General features: G+C 39.0%; 2 protein-coding genes across 9 annotated transcripts in view; both read left to right on the forward strand.

Annotated features, from left to right (window-relative positions):
• Window positions 1-19,078, forward strand: part of LOC109419762 (trafficking kinesin-binding protein milt) — a 278,035-nt gene that overhangs the window by 211,320 nt on the left and 47,637 nt on the right. The gene's annotated exons all lie outside the window — the stretch shown is intronic.
• LOC134289017 (uncharacterized) lies at window positions 16,843-19,010 on the forward strand. Its single transcript, XM_062854998.1, has 2 exons — window positions 16,843-18,334; window positions 18,407-19,010. The coding sequence occupies exons 1-2, from the start codon at window positions 17,006-17,008 to the stop codon at window positions 18,845-18,847; spliced, it is 1,770 nt and encodes a 589-aa protein (XP_062710982.1). The 5' UTR covers window positions 16,843-17,005; the 3' UTR covers window positions 18,848-19,010.

Below are 19,078 nucleotides of genomic sequence, written 5' to 3' on the forward strand. Positions count from 1 at the left end.
GACACGCATTTCCTTCATCGTTTTGGTTTTCCACTCTCGCTCGTGCCTGACAGCAGCTGACTTTGCGTGGAAAACAAGGAAAACGACCAAAAAGGACCAACCAACACCACCTTCCACTCCAACCCACTCAACAACTTGGATTGGAGGTGGTTCGTTCAGTTCTTACGGAAAACTCGCCCAGTCAGTCGGTTCGTGTCGCACATTCAGAAGTCGTAAATAGACGTTTTGCTGTGCAGCACCTTTTCCCGTATTGTTCCATTAGGGAAAATCGTTCTGAAACAAAGTATCGCATTCCACTGTATTTCCTGCACCCAATTACACGGGAGTTCGAATTTCTAAAATAGACGTTCGTGCGTGGTCTTGAACTTGATGATCTCACCACGGGTGTTGATGAAAGTGGTCCCCTCGAAAAAAATTTGGAACTAATTTTAAAGTCCCTCCGGTGCAACGCGTCGTGGTGGTGCTAGTCAGCCGGTAGACTTGGTGTCGGATGCGACCAACTGGGAGCCACCGTGGTTACCATTTTCAAAATCCGAGCTGAAAATCGAACGAAGAAAGTGTTGACGTATCCCCCCTGACGAGAGAAAATCGATTTTCTCGGTGCCTGTGCCATACTAGAGAAAAAGTGTTTGGTGTGTCGCTAGCTGAAAACAATCGTGTTACTCGTCGCGACCGGAGGACCTGAAGGCAACAATTACGAGCTTCAACGGCGTCAAAAGAAGGTTATTTATCTCTATTCAAAATAAGGCAATGAAACCCTTAAAAGTATGTAGTAGGTAATTTTGCACCCAGCTTGAAATTTTGCTTCTAAACGATAGCCTAGGGCTGGTCGTCGTCGTCATCGTCGCCGTGTTCATAATCATTGTTATTATCATGGTTGTTGGTGTTTGCTGTATTTTGTTTGTCAATGCTCAGCACTGCTGTACTGTAAATTATCATCATTTGGCTTACGTCTTACGACAGCAAGTGGGACACGGTCGGCCGATGATGCTTTTGGTCAACAACCCTTCTTCGACGATAATTTTCTTCATACGGATCGGATTTGACTTGTGCCCTGTCGACACAGCAGCAGGTTCCTTCCTGTGTGATCGAATTTCGCAATGCTGATGAAGGATTCCAGCTGTTTGGTGTGGCTGTAGAAGAAAGCGAGCAATGGGAGTGAAATTTCCCTCACACGCTACTGGAGTCTGCGCATGTGCGATTCGAAATGTCCCATTTGGTGAATCTTCGAATAAAATTTTATGCTGTCCGCGGATGTTTTTGTTGTGATGTGAGATAGATCGATAGATAAATGGTGAAAATGTCGTTAATGTGGTTTCCTATTTAGCTGTACTGCATACCTCATTACTATACTTATATCACTACAGTCCAAATTAAAATAGTGGAAACACAACTCAATAACAGAAAATTCAACCCCTAAGGATGGTAAAATCCATTACCGAAACGTAGGGACGATTCATTTCGATTTACTCAACCAACGACTGCTAAACCGAATTCCCTAATCTAGAACATAGTTCTGGAATACTTTTCACCTCAAGGCGCTTTCCATAAACTACTTAATTTTTTTTTCCGGCCAACTCAGAAACCCCCCTCGCAGACTTTTGTTCTTACAACATTTTCGAAATTAATATAGACCGTAGACTTTGGCCAGAATCCCGCATCACTTACACAAATCCCCCCTAAAGAGTCTACGTAGTGTATGGACAGGTCCCAAGATATTTGTCTATATGCAATCACTTGGAACTTTGAAAAACTTAGGATTGCCCAAAAAGTTGCATCTGTAATTCGTCTAGGTTATCTTATACTGCTTGGGTAACTCTTGGACTTCGATGAGATTTTTTTAGAGGAAATAATTTCTGACCCAGAGGATTTCTTCGGGGGTTCCTTCACGGATTGTCCCAGCTATGCCTTTTCAAACATCTTGTAGAGTTTCTTCGGGGATTCTTTCAGCAATCCCACCAAGAATCGGAATTCATTAAGAAAATCAGAGTTTTAACCAAGACATTCACGATAGTGATAGTCACGTGCTTAGCATTTTTTCATTCTTTTGGCGAGATTTGCACAACCGACAAATCAGCAAACAATTTTACCGGGAATTCAGCAATTTTGACAGTTCATTGCTCACATTAAGCAAAGGTTACAAATGTAAACAAACGTCACTTTTTGCTACGATCTATCACACGGCTCTGCGCGTTTTTGCCGAGCCAGCAAATCTGTTTTGGGTGTGTTCTCTTGAGATTCATCCAAGAGTTGCTTTTGTAATTCACCAAGTCTTTCTTTCCGCAATTGGTGCAGGAGTGTCTCCGATTCTTCAGTTTCTCCCAAGAGACTGCTTCCAAGATTATTTTCTGACATCCTTCCAGAAATTCTTTCTGATAGTCCTCCAAGAGTTCCCTCTGGAGTTCGACCAGAACTTCCTTCTTGAATTTCTTCGACTCTTCAGTATTCCCTAAGAGAATTCTTCGAAGATTATTTTCTGAGATTTATCCAGAAACTCTTGCTGATACTTCTCCAGGGGTTTCTGCTAGAGTTCCCCCAGAACTTCCTTCTTGAATGCCTCCAAATTTGTTTTAGGATTTCATCAGGAGTTCTTTCGGGAATTTTCCAGGAAATACTTCTGGGACTCATCCAAAAATTTCTTCACGAGGTTTTAGTAGGATTCTTTCAGGAGTTCATTTTGGTATTTGTGCGTAGCAGAAGTTGCAGTTGCTTCTAAGAGGTTTTTTATTATTCATCTTTTGAATTTCTCCAGGGTTTCTTACTGTGTTTCAAAAGTTTCTTCTGGGCATCTTCCATGAGTTACTGCAAATCTGCAAATCATTAAAAAATTTCTGCTGGAGGCCCCCCAGGTGTTGCTCAAATCTTCCAAGAGTTATTTCCTGGAATCCTTCAAAAGTTCCTCCTGAAAATATTCATGGAGTTTTTTGTGGGAATTCTAAAGGAGTTCCATCAAGAAATCTTGTAGCAGTTCTTCAAAGATCTTGAAGACTTTCTTCCTTAGAAAATTTTCAGGATTGGTGGAATCCTTCAGAAGTTCCTGAATAAATCCCTAGATCGCATTCCTGGATCCCAGACTTAGCTCTTGTTCGCTTGAGAAACTAATTTCTTACAGACTAAATTTTTAAAATGCATAAAGGAACCGCTGAAGTAGGGTGGCATTTTACTTCGTCAAATGCGCTAATTCCCGTCATATCTGATGGAAAATAGCTAATAATAGGAAGCAATCAGTGAAGTACTAGATTGAAAGTAATGAGCTGGATTTTTGTATGGTGAGATGATAAATTCTCCGTTTCTGCAATGAAATGTTGCAAACAGCTCGGGTTATATGATTTCTTGCCTAATCTGATGCTGTTTGAGCAAAAGTTTGGGTAAATGTGTTGTTGTATTATTTATTTCTTGCAACTTCAACAACACAGTTACCCAAAGTTTTGCTCAAACAGCATTAAATTAGGCAAGAAATCATATAACCCACGCTGTTTGCGCCATTTCGTTGCAGAAACGGAGAATTTATCATCTCACCATACAAAAATCCAGCTCACTACTTTCAATCTAGTACTTCACTGATTGCTTCCTATTAAAGATATTCCAACTTACCTTAACCAATGGTTTTTTAGATGAAATCAAAAAGATGTAGACTACACTAGTTTACAAAATATAACAATAGTCGTGAACAAACAAAAAATTTTAAGCACAATTTAGCGCTGACTTCGATACCGCGCTAGAAAAAAAAATTAAGCAGAGCAGTTTTTGAGTTTTAGCTCATTATCGTGTTTTACAGTTTTTTTTAAATATGGAATTTACTTAAATTCAAATATCTTGCGTTTTGTTGAACCATTTTTAAAACTTTTTTTCCATAAATTGAAAGCTGAATATATTACCTTTCGATCTCCTGAATGCAGGTTTTGCGTCAGATTGATGAAATTCAAGATATTGGCGAGTTTTAGGGACGATATTCCTTAAATTTTAGCAAAATATCCAAAATATATGAAGAAATGTATTTTATTTTTCTCAATAAGAAAAAATCAATTAAAAAATACTTTCTCTTGTTCATTTGACATATCATATGTAGGCGAGATACAGTTAAAAAATCAGCTCAATCAGATAATTGATTACGGAGAATGAGATGTATGAAGTGAGCAACATTGCTTAAAAATAGAACAAAAATCGATTTCAAATCATCAACCTTGTATGGAAAGTCGAAAAAAAAATCCGCTCTACTGTATTTTTTTCCTTCCCGTTTTCGAAGCCAATTTATAAATTAGTAATTGCTAGCAAATTGGCGATGAGGTGTTGGGTGAGGTGATTGATAGATTGATGTGTCTTTATTTAAGAGACTTTCAGCCCTTTGCTCCCCCTGGGTGGGGTGCAAGAATAAATTCGATCATTATTGGTCGGTGCTAAGATAGACGGGAATCACCTAAAAACTATTGTAAGGAAACAATCGCAATGTCTGTAACAAAAGTTATTAGGATTTATGGAAACAGTGAAGAAGTTAAAGTATTTACTATATTACGAAAATATAGTACAACATTACAAATACATATTAAAATATGCCATCTTGTAGTGGAATAGTACAAATGCGTAATATGCTAGGACATCACTTGTGGACACATACAACACAGAACATAAATTTTTGTTCTGTTACCCTAATGGATACGGAAGTGGAACGATCTCGGCAGGGCTCCTACTTTCGGCACTTTTTCTGCTAAAACTGAGCCAATTTTGAACCAATTGACACAAGTTTTGGAACTCTTTGAGATACGTATAGTATCTAGCCGTGCGCAAAATTTCAAGTCTATTGGTTTGGAATTCACTGAGTTATAGCGAAAAGTGCCCAAAATACTGGCCTCTGTTCAAGTGGCTCGCAACCCTAACAATTGCTTACTAAGTGTTTGGTATAGGAAATAACCCGAAATAACCTGAAAATAGGCAATTATAACAACTCACTTCACTTTTTGGCAGTAAACCTCAACAGATTTTAATGACCGACGGTTCATTCCATACGGAATCTGGTTTCCTATTGAAAATGATTCAGATCAGTCCGGCCGTTCTGGAGTTATTGCCATTTAGGTGTTCCGGAAGAGGCCAGATATGAAAATGCAGCAAACCCATGCATGCGACACATCAAACTTCGGCATTTTCAATAACCTGATAAACGGAAAGCAAGAAAATAGTCGCAGACCATATTTGAACCGGTATTGTTCCGGAACTGGTTCCGGGTGTCCCGCCGAAAGTGGCCAAATATAAAAGTGAATTAAACCCATGCATGCGACATATCAAATCGCGACTTTTTCAATAAGCTGATGAACGAGTTGCAAGAAAATAGCTTCAGATCACATTAGAGACTACCGCTACAACTAGTTCCGGGTGTCCCGCCGGAAGTTGTAAAATGTAGACATATCACTGTCCCGGTACCATTTCCGTGTGGCGCGCTGGAACTTGTAAAATGTGAAATTGAACCAAACCCATGCCATAATGTTATGAACGGTTAGTAAGAAGATATGGACAGACCACATAAGTTACTACTGGTAGTTCCACCGACTCCGAGTGTTCCGGCGGAATTGGTCAAATATAAAAGTGAACCAAACTCATACATGCGGCACATCAAATAGCAGCTTTATTGATAACCTAATGAATGGGTAATAATAAAATAGTCTCAGCCCATGTTCGGGACAGATAGTTCCGGGTGTTCAACTGGAAGTGTTCAAATGTAAAAGTGAACCAAACCCATACATGTAATCAAATCACGGCTTTTTATGTAACCTGATGAACAGTTAGCAATGAAATTGACCATGTATGGGACAAACGGTGGTGTCATGGAATCAGTTCCGGGTGTTCCGCCGGAAAAATATTTTCAATCCCCTTTTGCTTCTAAAATTACTGCGCAAAATTTTGATATGACTGGTTGTGCCCTCGCGCTTTGCTATGTAGTTGAAATTTGAACGGGATTTAGTGTGAGAAACTTCTTTTGCTTGCATTTTTTTTGTCAAGTTTAACATAAAAACGATCAAACGATCAAATCTGACTCTTATAGTTCAAGTTTTGTCTAACGATCACGATCAAAACGATCAAATCTGACTATACATGTCAACGGTTGCTCCTCCGTGATTGATCTGAGCTGGTACCAATTGCACTGAGATCCAAATGAATAAGGGTTGTGAAACTCCACTTATTCTCAAAGTGCAATTTAAACAGCTCATACATTCTTGATCAATAACGGCGCCGGCCACGTCCTTATAGTCAGTTGGGAAGGGAAAGGAATGTTAGAGTGTGCTGGTTGTTGCTACTAAAGACCGAGAGCACCTCTGCATCCCCACAGCCAGCACGGACTGGGGTATTTGTTAGACGGAAAGGATGGAACATCTGGGAGTCACCGTTGAGTCGGTGATGCGATCAATGGATAGAGGTTTATTTATAGTATTCGTGATATATTGTGTGGTGAATAAGGTCAAGCGGCACAGCACGCTTTGGTTGCATAACTTGTAGGCGTTATATATACACTGTGCTGTGAGTGGAAGTTGGAAGGGAGGGAAACGACTTTTTTCCAATTCGTTTCTGGTTCTAGCGATGGCTGAATATACATGAGTTGTATATATAGAGAAGAGAGAGCGAGAGGAAGTGGATAGAAAGATGCAAAGTAGAATGAAAGTTTAACATAAATCTTGTAACTAATGATAAAAAAATATAGCCAGAAGTGTGCAGAAAAAACTTTGTCGAAGACCGCAAAGTGATTTGTGATTGTGAAGAAAGTTATGTCTTAGCTTGTAATTATCGTCTTGCTATTTATCGGCCTGATAGTGAAGGTGGTCAAGCAGTCAACTGAGAGGTCTGATATTTTTCTGCTCTGCTTTTACGTTGAACATAACGTTAGAATATGTGCCATCAATAATAATCCCAATTTATGATGGATTTTAAAATAAATCTTGCTTTTCAAATAAACTATTTTCAGGCTTATGTCGACGGAAAGATCATAAGTGCACATTAGGGTGGCCCACACTTATATGAAAAACAAAAATTTCGAAAAATTCCAAGTCTTACCTCCTCAATCAGTTGTTTTGGACTCCCAGAAGCTACGTTCAAAATTTGAGCAAAATCGGTTTAGCCTAAGGGGGCGCTCAAAACGCTTGAAGTTTGTATGGGAAAACTTGGCCAAATGTATGCAGAAATTTTAAGTTTTCGAATTATGCCGCTAGGTGACGCTGTAAGCGTTCAATAATCAAACCCTTTGGTATTATTGTAGGTGACTATATGCCAGAGAACTTTGTCGAAGACCGTGAAGTGATCCGACGGCTGTGAAAAAAGTTATACCCTAGGCAAAGTGAGGCAAAGTATTGAGATTTCATTATTGATATTATTCCTTTACATGTATTGGAAAAATAACAATAAAGTTTATCCTCACTTTTCCTAGGGTATAACTTTGTTCACAGACGTTGGATCACTTTGCGGTCTTCGACAAAGTTGTTTGGCATATAGTCACCTACAATAATACCAAAGGGTTTGATTATTAGACGCTTACAGCGCCATCTAGCGACAAAATTCGAAAACTTAAAATTTCTGCATACATTTGGTCAAGTTTTCCCATACAAACTTCAAGCGTTTTGAGCGCCCCCTTAGGCTCAACCGATTTTGTTCAAATTTTGAACGTAACTTCTAGGAGTCCAAAACATCTGATTGAGGAGGTAAGACTTGGCATTTTTCGAAATTTTTGTTTTTCATATAAGTGTGGGCCACCTTAGTGCACATTCGACGAGAAAGGCACTATCACCACTTGGTGGATTAATCTGCTTTTTTTTGTAGGCTCTGTAGTTTTTTGTATTGATAATAATAATAGTTTCTTTTGGGTTTCTTTGTAAAAATATTGAAGCTCTTCGAGGAGTTCCGCCATTTTCTGGAAGATTAAAAGTTTCTGAAAAAAATTAGAATACTTTCGATGAAATTTTAAAACTTTTCGAAGGTTTGCCGCCGCAGGACTTTTAGTTAGAGATATCCTGATAGCGTAAAATCAATAGATTTTCTGAAAATGTTAAAAGAGACGCTCCCTGAGATACCTAGATAAATTTCAGAAAATTCAAAACTTTCTAAGTTTCTAAATTGAATAAAGTTAGAAACTTTTTAGAATTACTAGAACCTTTCAATACATACTACAAAAAATCTGACAAGGTTTTTTTTTTAATTTTTAATGTATTTTATCATGTTTCCCCAGAAACACCTTCAGCAAACGATTCATAAGTAATTCTTTCTGCAATTCCTGCAAGGGCGTGGGTTAGAGTTACACCAGAAATTCCAAGAAATTTTTCTTGGGACTATTTATGTTGTTTCCTACTCTACATATTGCCTCTCGTAATGCCAAAAACTGCTCCAAAAACATTTGTCAAAGCTTTCAAAGAATATTTCCGATATTCCTAGGATTGTTTTTTTAAAGTTTCCCTTATGTGATATTTGTCCAAAACTATTTAATTGATTTTTCAATGTATTGCGTTGTTTTTCCAGAATATCGTTCCGAAATTTCTTGAGAAGTTTCTGTAGATTTTTTCAAGAGGTTGTCTATAAATCTTTGCCATTTTTTTATCTAGAATCACAACCTTTTTTTCATATTTCATGGTTTCCCGTCCCTGGGAACTTTTTTAGTTCTGATGTTCATCTATATATTTCTCATATCACTTCCAGACATTATTCTATATATTTGATTTCTGCATTATTTTTTGTTTGTTATTTCTAAATACCTCTCCGAATAATCTATTTATGTAATATCACAACCGTATAATCATTCCATTGCATTGTACCTGAAACTGAATTCACGTTGATTCAACCCCCAAAACACAGAAGTTACCCTCGACTGCGCAGCATCCGAGAGGCTACACAAAGAGAGTACCATCTCTTCCTCTCCTCGAATATAGCAGGAACACTTCCGACGCAATTTCCTCCCTACAACCTCTCGGAAATCAGAATCCCGTGTGCATCTGTCAAAATCCTTTTCTACATCGGATCGATGAAGCCAGTCAGTTGTACCAAACAGCCATTTTCGGAGTTTATACACCTGCAACTACGAGACGTTGTCGTCGCGTCGGGGCCATTTCTAATGCGTATAATTTGAGGCTAAAATCACACAATAATCAATTTGTGTATACCTACTGTTTGTGCTTGTTCGGTGCGGTACGGTCACGTTCATCGGTTTGCATTCGATAGTGAAAAAGTGAAAATGGATTAAGGCAGTTTAGAGAGCTGATTGAGGAAGGTTGAAATGGTTACTTGCTAGCTGGTTGGTTGCTGCTGGTGCAAGCCGAGAAGCGAGCACGGACGGATGGACGGGCCTCGATGCGTAGTGCCCCTTTACTCTCTGTCTATGGGGAGAGTTCATTCATCGTTTTGTGCTGGTTTTACTGGGGTTTGTTTTATTAATTCGATGATGCGTGAGGGCAATTGGATGCTGCTCTGCTGCAGTGGCGAAGTCTTGTTGAGTTAATCATCGGGGTGGAAAATTGCCTCCCCATTGCTAAGGGATGCGGAGCTATCTTTATCTGATATTATGCAAATTTGTTTATGGGCAAAGTGAAACTGGCTCCGTTCCGGAAGTTGCCCTTCCCACGGATAAGAGTTGTGTGATTTCAACTAGAAATTCAAGTTTTTATGACCTGAATATAAAATAGAAACAGCATTCTTTTCTGCATTCATCGTAATATACAGCTAATAAAAAAAAGTGTGAACAACCCGAATAATGAGTCAACGTCGAGGGGGCGAACATTCACTGAATGTCATCTACCCATGAACTTGATCAGTCGGGCAAGATTGTGCAGTCCAACAATAAAATAATTAAAACGACCAAGATGGGTGTTAGATAAAATAGCAACTTTTTCGCCTGTGGAGATGATCAATTCAACCACACGGAAAAAAATGCTGAAGGCATTTCCATAGCATCAGCAAAGGTAACCAGTACATACTTGGGTGCTTGAGGAGGAGGCGAAACGCCACCCATTCCCATTCGTCGTGTAGTGTGATTATTAATGATGAGATAACGACACCTTCCACCGCACCGTCGTCAGTGCCCCACGTTGTAACAATGAAGTATGTACCGACTGAATTGTTGCTGTTGCAGTTCTCTCACAACCAACTTACTCGGATTGGTATAGTGCAGCAGCGGCGGCCGCCCCGGCTTTTGATGCGTTTAATAATGATGATGAAGATGATTCGAGGGTACAAGATGTGGGCAAATATTCACTGCTGTTCAGGCATAAAAAGTGCGTCTTGACTTCAATTGTTTTGATGAGATATGATGGTACTTGGAGTACCTTGTTATTGCTAAGCAAAGACTCACATAACTGTCAATTACACTAATGCATCTCGATGTAGATGTATGCACCTGTAAAGGGGAAGATGTTGACATATCTAGACCACCGGAGCCCAAGGCCGGGCCACCTTGTCGTATGGTGGTGCAGAGCAGATCAGCCTGCTCATTACATGACCTGGATATCGAGGTCAACTTGCAATCATGCGGAGTTTCTTGTGGAATGCAGGTCACGCAGAAGCATTGAATTCCAATGAAATCAAGCTTGTTGTTACACATAATGAGGTCTCGTCTATCTTTATGACCTCTAAGCAGTCAGCTGTTTAAATGTTTGTTATTTGAAGGAATACTGCAGCTATTTCTTAATACGTGTCCCGAAGTCGAGGAAAACACACAGTCATTTGCTGGCCAAAATTGCCTTGACATCTCCGAATGAGTGTAATCGGTTTTGTACCTTTTAATTCCGTCCTGTAATGCTTATCCTTTGACAGATACGCGTATTTCAACCACCGCTTAAAATCTTTCTCAGTGTCAGTTATCCACTGAGGAAGATTACAAGCAGTAGTTGAAATACGTGGATCTGTCAATGGATAAGCATTAGAAAGCGGAATTAAAAGGTTCAAAACTGGCTACACTCATTTGGATAGGGTATTCTGCTTAAAGAGTTCTAAAAGTCGGTATACTAGATGCCATAACATGACAAAATCAAGCTTACAATGCATGGCAATGGAGTTGAAAAAGAAATATCCTTCAAGAACGATACCAGCCCTCGGAATGTTCATTGATTGCCCCACTAAAAAACCCCAATTCAACATAAAAATCTCCTATCAATAATTTCTTAAAATTATTCGTTTCTTTGTTTGATTTGAATTTTGTACCTCTTATAGTAGCTATTCGTCAACCAGAACTATTAGGAAGTTTGGTAAACCTAGAAAAAATATTGAATTCTTAGGTTAGGTTAGGTTTTTTCAAGTGTTTTTTTTTTACTCACTTCTATGGATTTTTCCAATTTCCTTTACATTTTCCTTGAAATTTCTACAGTAGGCAGGTAGTTTTCAAAATATTTCTTTTGGGATTTTGCATGACGGGCTTTGACAGATATTTCTCTAAGAACGCTATGTGGATTACTTATAGATAGATAGACTTATCAAAAAAAAATATATTCTGATCAAATTACTATTTCTTACGAAATTCATGGATTTTATATTCAATTTTTTGGCGAATCTCTAAAAGAAGAAAATTCTTACGAAAACCCTGGAAACTTAAATGGCAGTATTCTTTAACCAGTGATGGAAAATAGTGAGGATTGCAGCTGACACAAACGCAAAGAAAATCTACTCGTGAACAACAGAAGCCTGAATATGTTCGCACTTCTTCACTCGCGAGCTAACGAAGCTGGTACGCACTCGTTTCCGATTTGCGAACCGCTCTGAACATTTTTCAGTTTCATTAAACTTTTTCTTATATTTTTTATGATAAAATTTTTACAAAAAAATTTAAAAAATAAAATTGATTATGCTTTGACTCAAAAATAAATCTTGTAGAAATTAAGAAACAAATTTTTGAAATTTTCTAGAAAAGAAGTCTTATTTGGTAAGATTTTTTTATAAGAATGTTGACAATTTTATCAGAAAATTTTATGAAACATATTGACAAAATTCCCATAGTTTTAAACTCAAGAGACGACCCGAAAACTGAACAGAAAATCATTGAAATTCTGCATTGAATCATTTTAACCTGGAATCATTTTGGTTTCCAACTTTTCAAATATTCCAATTGTGTATATTTGATCCAGGACAGTTTTTAAAGCTTCAGCGTAGATAAATGGCATTGCGAGAATTTTTCGGTTTTTTTTTTATCGAAACTCTTTGTAACAGCCCTGTATCTGAAGAGGTTTTTGAATCCATTTAACCTTTTCGAGCCGGAATGTTTAGCTTCTGCTTCCCCAACCTCGCTGGCGTCGATCACGTTTGTTATGTGCTCAATTTCATAAAACCCCAGCGTTAAACCAAAGGTGTCGTAAAAATTAAAATTATACTTTTTTGACAAAATCCTTGCAAGAATTTCTAGCGGTATTGATTGTTAAATTTTTGAAGAAGTTCAACTCCGATGGTTTCTAGATGAAACTTCAGCAGAATTGCTAAGTAAAATCAAATTTAAACTTCTGACGAAACGTCTTGAAAATGTTTCGATGGAATTTCCGAAAGATTTTTTTTTTGTGATTCGTTTGTAGGTAGTAGTTTTTAAAAGATTTTGTAACGGTATGTTTGCTGAAATTCTTGATGTATTTTCTATCTAGTTTAAGGAGAATAATTTGATAGAAGTAATTTTTAATGCAAATCTCTACATGGAGACTAACGGAACAACAGGATTCTATTTGTTCCGAGATGAACCAGCCCTGGGCAGGAAATCTCGCTAATAAAGATAATAATAATAATAGGATTCTATTTCTAGCGTAAATCCTGAAAGTATTGCACGCTGGCCGCTGAGTTTCAAGCGTACCTTTCGCAAGATTTTTTCGTAGAACTCATAGAGAAATTTCTGAAAGAGTTGCAGAAATATTTTACGCGAAACTAGTAGAGACAATGCTATTGACCTTCTTAAAAGAATTTTAAGGAGTTGAATGTGCAACTATTTGGGCAGAGGATCCTCTTTTGTTCACTTTCTTCAGCTACGTAGCTCCTAGAGCGACCTCTGGAAAAACCTCGGAGGACAGAATGACATCTTAATAGAAACGAATAAAAAGTCGTGGATTCAAATCGCACCACTGTCAAATGTCCATGCTGAAATGTGTAATTCTCCTTCATAACAGCTCACTAGTTATGAAGAAGAGTGGTAGTTAAGCTAAAGGCGCCTACTCCAAGGATAGTTTCATTGCTGTACATATTTTTTTTAAATTCAACGACAAATTTCTTGAAAAATTATCAGAATTTCGAATTACTTAGAGCTTTGGAGTTTCTATCGGAGTTTTGAATGGATTGGCAAAATTTCATTAATTTTAAAATTTTATAATTAATAGATTAATAGATATTTTAAAATTTATTTTTTTTTTTAATTTTAAAATATCTATTGAAATTTCAAGTCTTTCTGTTTAGTTTTGTAACTTCTGAAAATAAGACTCCATAACACAGCGTAACAAAAATTAACTGTTTGTCTATCTCAAGAGCAAACTTATGTGTCTCCGAAGGATTTTGGGCCGCTGAATCCGAATCCGGGCTCAGATTTGCTCTAACACGTCACAATTTTGAGCTATACCTCAATTTATAGGGCAAAATATGCGATTTTGGGCTTTTTTGACTGCAAGCCATTAAGCAAAGAAATATTTTTTTAAGCAATCAAAAGGTTAATTGGTCAATAAACATCTAAATTAACGACTCATGCAAAATATTTCGTTTTACCAAATCGAATTTTATAGTTTTAAGCGATTTATGTTAGGTACGATATTTCCCATATAAGTCACCCTCCAAAAGTTGCATGCAAGTTTTCATGCTAACATAAAATGCTTAAATCTATCAAATTTGATTAGGTAAAACGAAATATTTTGCATGAGTCGTTAATTTAGATGTTAATTGACAAATTAATCTTTTGATTGCTTAAAAAAATATTTCCTTGCTTAATGGCTTGCAGTCAAAAACGCCCAAAATCGCATATTTTCCCCTATAAATTGAGGTATAGCTAAAAATTCTGACGTGTTAGAGCAAATCTGAGCCCGGATTCGGATTCAGCGGCCCAAAATCCTTCGGAGACACATAAGTTTGCTCTTGAGACAAAAAAATGTTGCGCTGTGTAATATATGATTATAATATAAAATCTGAACAATGGAGTCTAAATCTTAGCAGATTAGAAATTATACTGTGCACTTTCCATATGAAAAAATCTTAGAAAACATTACAATCTTTGCAACTTTGGAAATTGCCAGTATAAAAGTCATCTTCTCTATTAATTGAACATACAGGAGATGGTCAAAATGTTTGGGATAGGCAACTTTTTTTCTCACACAAAAATGTTCAACATGCTATAACTTTTCATAGAGTGCATAAAAATTTCTCAAATTTTGACTGTTTGTTCATCTATTATATGCGCATGATTGGTACAATTTTGAGCTCGATTGGTTAATCTTTCGCAAAGTTAGAATCGTTCTGGTAAAACACTATTTTTAGACAATTTATTTTTAAACTGTCATATCTCGGAAACCAGTGAACCGAATTGAATGAAACTTTTAACGTTTATCAACAATATATTGATACTTGATACGACGCTATAAAATGTAATATTTCCCCCGCGTTAAAAAAAAAACTGACTGTATGTGGCTGTAATTTTCTTTTTAAAGGAATGTTCATAAGAAATATCAAAGCAATTTCTTGAAACCGACCCAAAGGAACTCTGGAAAAAATCTAATTTTTTCTCAAAATCCCAGTATACAGGGTCAAATATTTGTCCAAAATGAAACCAATAATGCTTAAACATTTTGTTTGACTCGATCGAACTTTCATTAGTGTCAAACAGATGTTTGATCATCAGTTCATTCTTTGTCAAATATTTGACTCTGTTTACTTGAGGCCTTACTGATTTTTGTTTTATTTTCGAGGGAGTTTTGCAAAAGACACATTCTACCGTGACGTTACAACGCTTTGACGCCTTTTCTGTCAGATTTTCCATTATAACTCGTAAATTCGACCGTAAACCCTCAAATATTTCGGATTTCTTGTAAAATTTCCAATAAGTATGATTTGTTGAACAGTAAGTTTTCATTGGGAAAGTATGTTAAAAATGGGAATGAGTAGCGTGACGTTACGACGTTGTAACGTCACGCTACTAATTCCCTTTTTTAACATACCTCTCCAATGAAAGCTAGCTGTTCAACAGATCATACTTATTGGAAATTTGACAAGGAATCCGAATATGTAAAAATATTTGAGGGTTTACGGCCGAATTTACGTGGAAAATCTGACAGAAAAGGCGTCAAAACGTTGTAACAACACGGTAGAATGTGTCAAAAACGTTCTTGGAACGTTCAGCGATTTGGTGGAGTTCCTTTAGATCTTGCGCATGTACTCGAACGGTACAGTTTTCAACCAAAGTTGTAGCCAAATACATTCTACATCTTAGAGTTTTTCCCCAATCAGAACCACCGAACGCAAACTGCAACCCATTAGTCATGGGAGATTGCGTATTTAATCGGTATTAGGTTGTTTTCCGCTATTGTTGAACTATTGCGAGTTACTCCAATATGATGCAATAACATTTGCTTACCGGTACCGGTACCGACCGCCTGCCACAACCACCATATATGCGTTCAAACGGACCGCACCGCGTTCGTATCTAAATTCACACGATTTACACATATCGTTGGTTGTTGTTGTTATTGTTGTTTGATACCACACCAATCAAACCGGCAAGTGCGCGCTGCGCACGCTTCATTTAGCCTGTACCACTAGTCAGAAGCAGCAATCCGCTCATTGATTCATTCGATGCACCAACAAACTTCGACTAATCTACAGCTACCGTTATGCAAATGACGTCGGCGCGGCGTCGGATATGGTTGTGCGGAGGGCTTGTTTGTCTAGCCTAGCCTATCTACAAACATCCGAAGTCAACGGGTCATCACCATCATTCATCCTCGCCAATCACCACCAATCCGACAACCATCTTGGCTGGCTGATGTGCGGAAATTTGGTTATCGGTGTACCGGAATCTCCATTGTGTCGTGGGAGGAGTTGATGCCCTTCGACAACGAATCAGCATCGACGTCGCAATAGCGACGACGATGGTACGGAAGCTCCTCGCGAGTGAAGCGAGAAACATTGTTCCGCACTTTCCGGGTCAACATTGTTTCGGGTTGAAATCTATAAACCTCGGTTTTATTGGTACTTCTTGGGAACACCTTGAAATGCGCTCTGCTCGTTCTTTGGCCTTTCGGCTCTAGTCGATGCTCACAAGAGCTGGTACATACAATGAGGATTGAGTCTTCCCTCGGTTGTCCTAGACCTATCTCTATCGCATGTTGATCTGACCTAGTTCCTAGGTATCCGTTTGTTTCCTTATGCATGATTGTTCGTCGCTTCGAAATGGAAGGGCGGGCAGTGTGAGTTGTTTCAATAATGATTGTTGAAAAGTTCAACATCGTTTGTTTCTTGAAAGATTTGTAAGTTTGCTGCAGAACAAAAAAAACAGCAGGTTGTTTGGGATGTTACCGTACTTTTATATTGAATTAGGTGACTTCCTGAATTTATGAATTTTGGTAACTCCCTGTAAGCTGTTGTTTGGCAATCGAATATTTTTTTTTTTCATTCAAATGGCTATACAAACTTAGATCCACAAACGTACTTTCTGCAGAAAATCTTACATTACTCATTGCTGAAACTTATTGCGATTTAATTTTCAGGAATTTATACCCAAAGTTCAACAAGAAATCGGATTGATCCTTATTCTCTTACAATTCCAAAACCGAACTGTCATGACACCGGAGCTGCCGCATTTCGCCCAATCTCGCTCACTAGCTGCATGGCAAAGCTACTGGAACGAATCATCAACCGCCGCTTGATTACAGAGTTGGAAACGAATGGACGACTCGACCAGCGCCAACATGCTTTTCGTGCAGGCCACGGTACAGACACTTACTTCGCGGAGCTAGAAAGATCTCTACCGAGCGTCGATGAGCACTGCCTAATAGCCTCATTAGATCTATCTAAGGCATACGACACCACATGGCGGCATGGTATAATGCGAACACTGAAATCATGGCGTATACGTGGCCGAATGATTAATATGCTGCAAAGCTTCCTCTCAGAGCGGACATTTCAGGTGTCTGTTGCCGGATATTTGTCTCGCGAACACCAGCTAGAGAATGGAGTACCACAAGGGTCCGTGCTGTCCGTTACGCTATTCCTTGTTGCTATGCAGCCTATTTTCCGAGCAGTTCCGAATGGAGCCGAAATACTTCTATACGCCGATGACATCCTACTCATAGTGCGTGGAACGAAAGCGAGTAAAGGTCTTCATCGAAAACTGCAAGCTGCCGTCAAAGCGGTCGATAGATGGGCGAAGAGCGTGGGTTTCACCATATCAGCAACGAAGTCGTACATATTTTATTGCAGCCCGAATGCACGTCGAGAACCAGCGAAGGAGATAACCATCGATCGTATTCCCATCCCAAAGACCAACCGACTGAGGATTCTTGGTATCACCATGGATCGGACATTGACGTTCAAGCCCCATTGCCAAATAGTTAAAAAGTCATGTGACACTCGTCTAAGGATACTTCAGATGGTCGGTGCTAAACTTCTGCGTGGAAACCGAACCACTCTCTTGCAAGTTGGCTCGGTGCTGATAACGGCGAAGTTAACCTATGGTATCGGACTTATAAGCCGAGGAGGACCAGACACTTTGCAGACCCTTGCCCCGGCATACAACAAAATGGTCCGGTACGCTTCTGGAGCATTCGCAACCAGCCCGATTAATTCAGTGATGGCTGAGGCAGGCACTCTACCTTTCGAGCTACTGGCATTACAGTCTGCCGCACGGATCGCCATTCAAGTTGTGGCAAAACAAAGTAGCAACGCAACCCTTCCCCTGATCCAACGAACGTCTAACCGTTTGACTGAAGTAACAGGAACACCACTCCCCGGTGTTGGCCAGACCGTAAGACAAGGTAATCGTGCGTGGCATACACGAACACCATCGATCGTGTGGGACGTTAAAAAAAGAGTCCGAGCCGGCGATCCACCGGAAAGAGTCCACCCGGTCGTCCAACAAATTCTCTCGACACGCTTCCAAGGATCTACTGTCATCTACACCGACGGATCCAAAATGAATGACACGGTAGGAGCCGCATTCCATGCTAATGGTCTGGCAGGTTCATACAGTCTCCCAAAAGATTGCAGCGTTTTTTCTGCGGAGGCATACGCCATAAAAATGGCGGTATCCATTCCTAATACGAGAAGAGAGTTAGCGATTTTTACGGATTCTGCGAGCTGCCTGCAAGCCTTGGAATCTGGAAAGTCAAAACACCCGTGGATTCAAGAGATCGAAAATATAGTGAGAACCAAATCTGTTCGATTCTGCTGGATCCCCGGACACGCCGGCATCACCGGAAACATAGAGGCTGACCGACTAGCAAACGAGGCTAGAAACCAACCTACCATCGATACACCAATACCAGGGGAGGATGGGATGAGAACAGTGAAACGAGCGATAAGACATCGATGGGATATCCAGTGGCACAGAAGTAGAGATGCAAAGCTACGTGAGGTTAAATGCGACACGTACAGGTGGACAGACCTGAGTAACGCAGCTGATCAACGGGCTTTAACAAGGCTTAGAATCGGCCACACGCGTCTAACCCACACCTTTCTACTGAAGAACGAACCCGCACCAACCTGTGAATGTTGTGGAGTTGTTATGGACGTGCGGCATTTAATATTGCACTGTAGAAAGTTCAATGAAGAAAGAGCGAATAACGACATCAGCATAACAAGTCTACAAGACGCTTTGGACAACTCTGAAGAAAAAACGACAAAACTGTTGAATTTCCTGCGCGAAACAGGATTATTCAAGCAACTTTAGGCTAAACGAAAACAATCTTGGAAAATAAGAATTGTAGTACGGTAGATGAGGAGATAGTTTTCAAACGCATGAAGAGGAACAATGATTGTATAATGAAATTATAGTATATAAGATGCGACACGAATGCACCCTGGTGTCAAGTGTCGAAAATAAACAAACAAACAAACAACTTATTCTCTTACAAATTTTGTCCAGCCTTTCCAGCTTAGATTAGTTGAAATGGTTCATCTA

The sequence above is a fragment of the Aedes albopictus genome, chromosome 2, assembly GCF_035046485.1.
Source record: "Aedes albopictus strain Foshan chromosome 2, AalbF5, whole genome shotgun sequence".
Taxonomy (NCBI): Eukaryota; Metazoa; Arthropoda; class Insecta; order Diptera; family Culicidae; genus Aedes; species Aedes albopictus.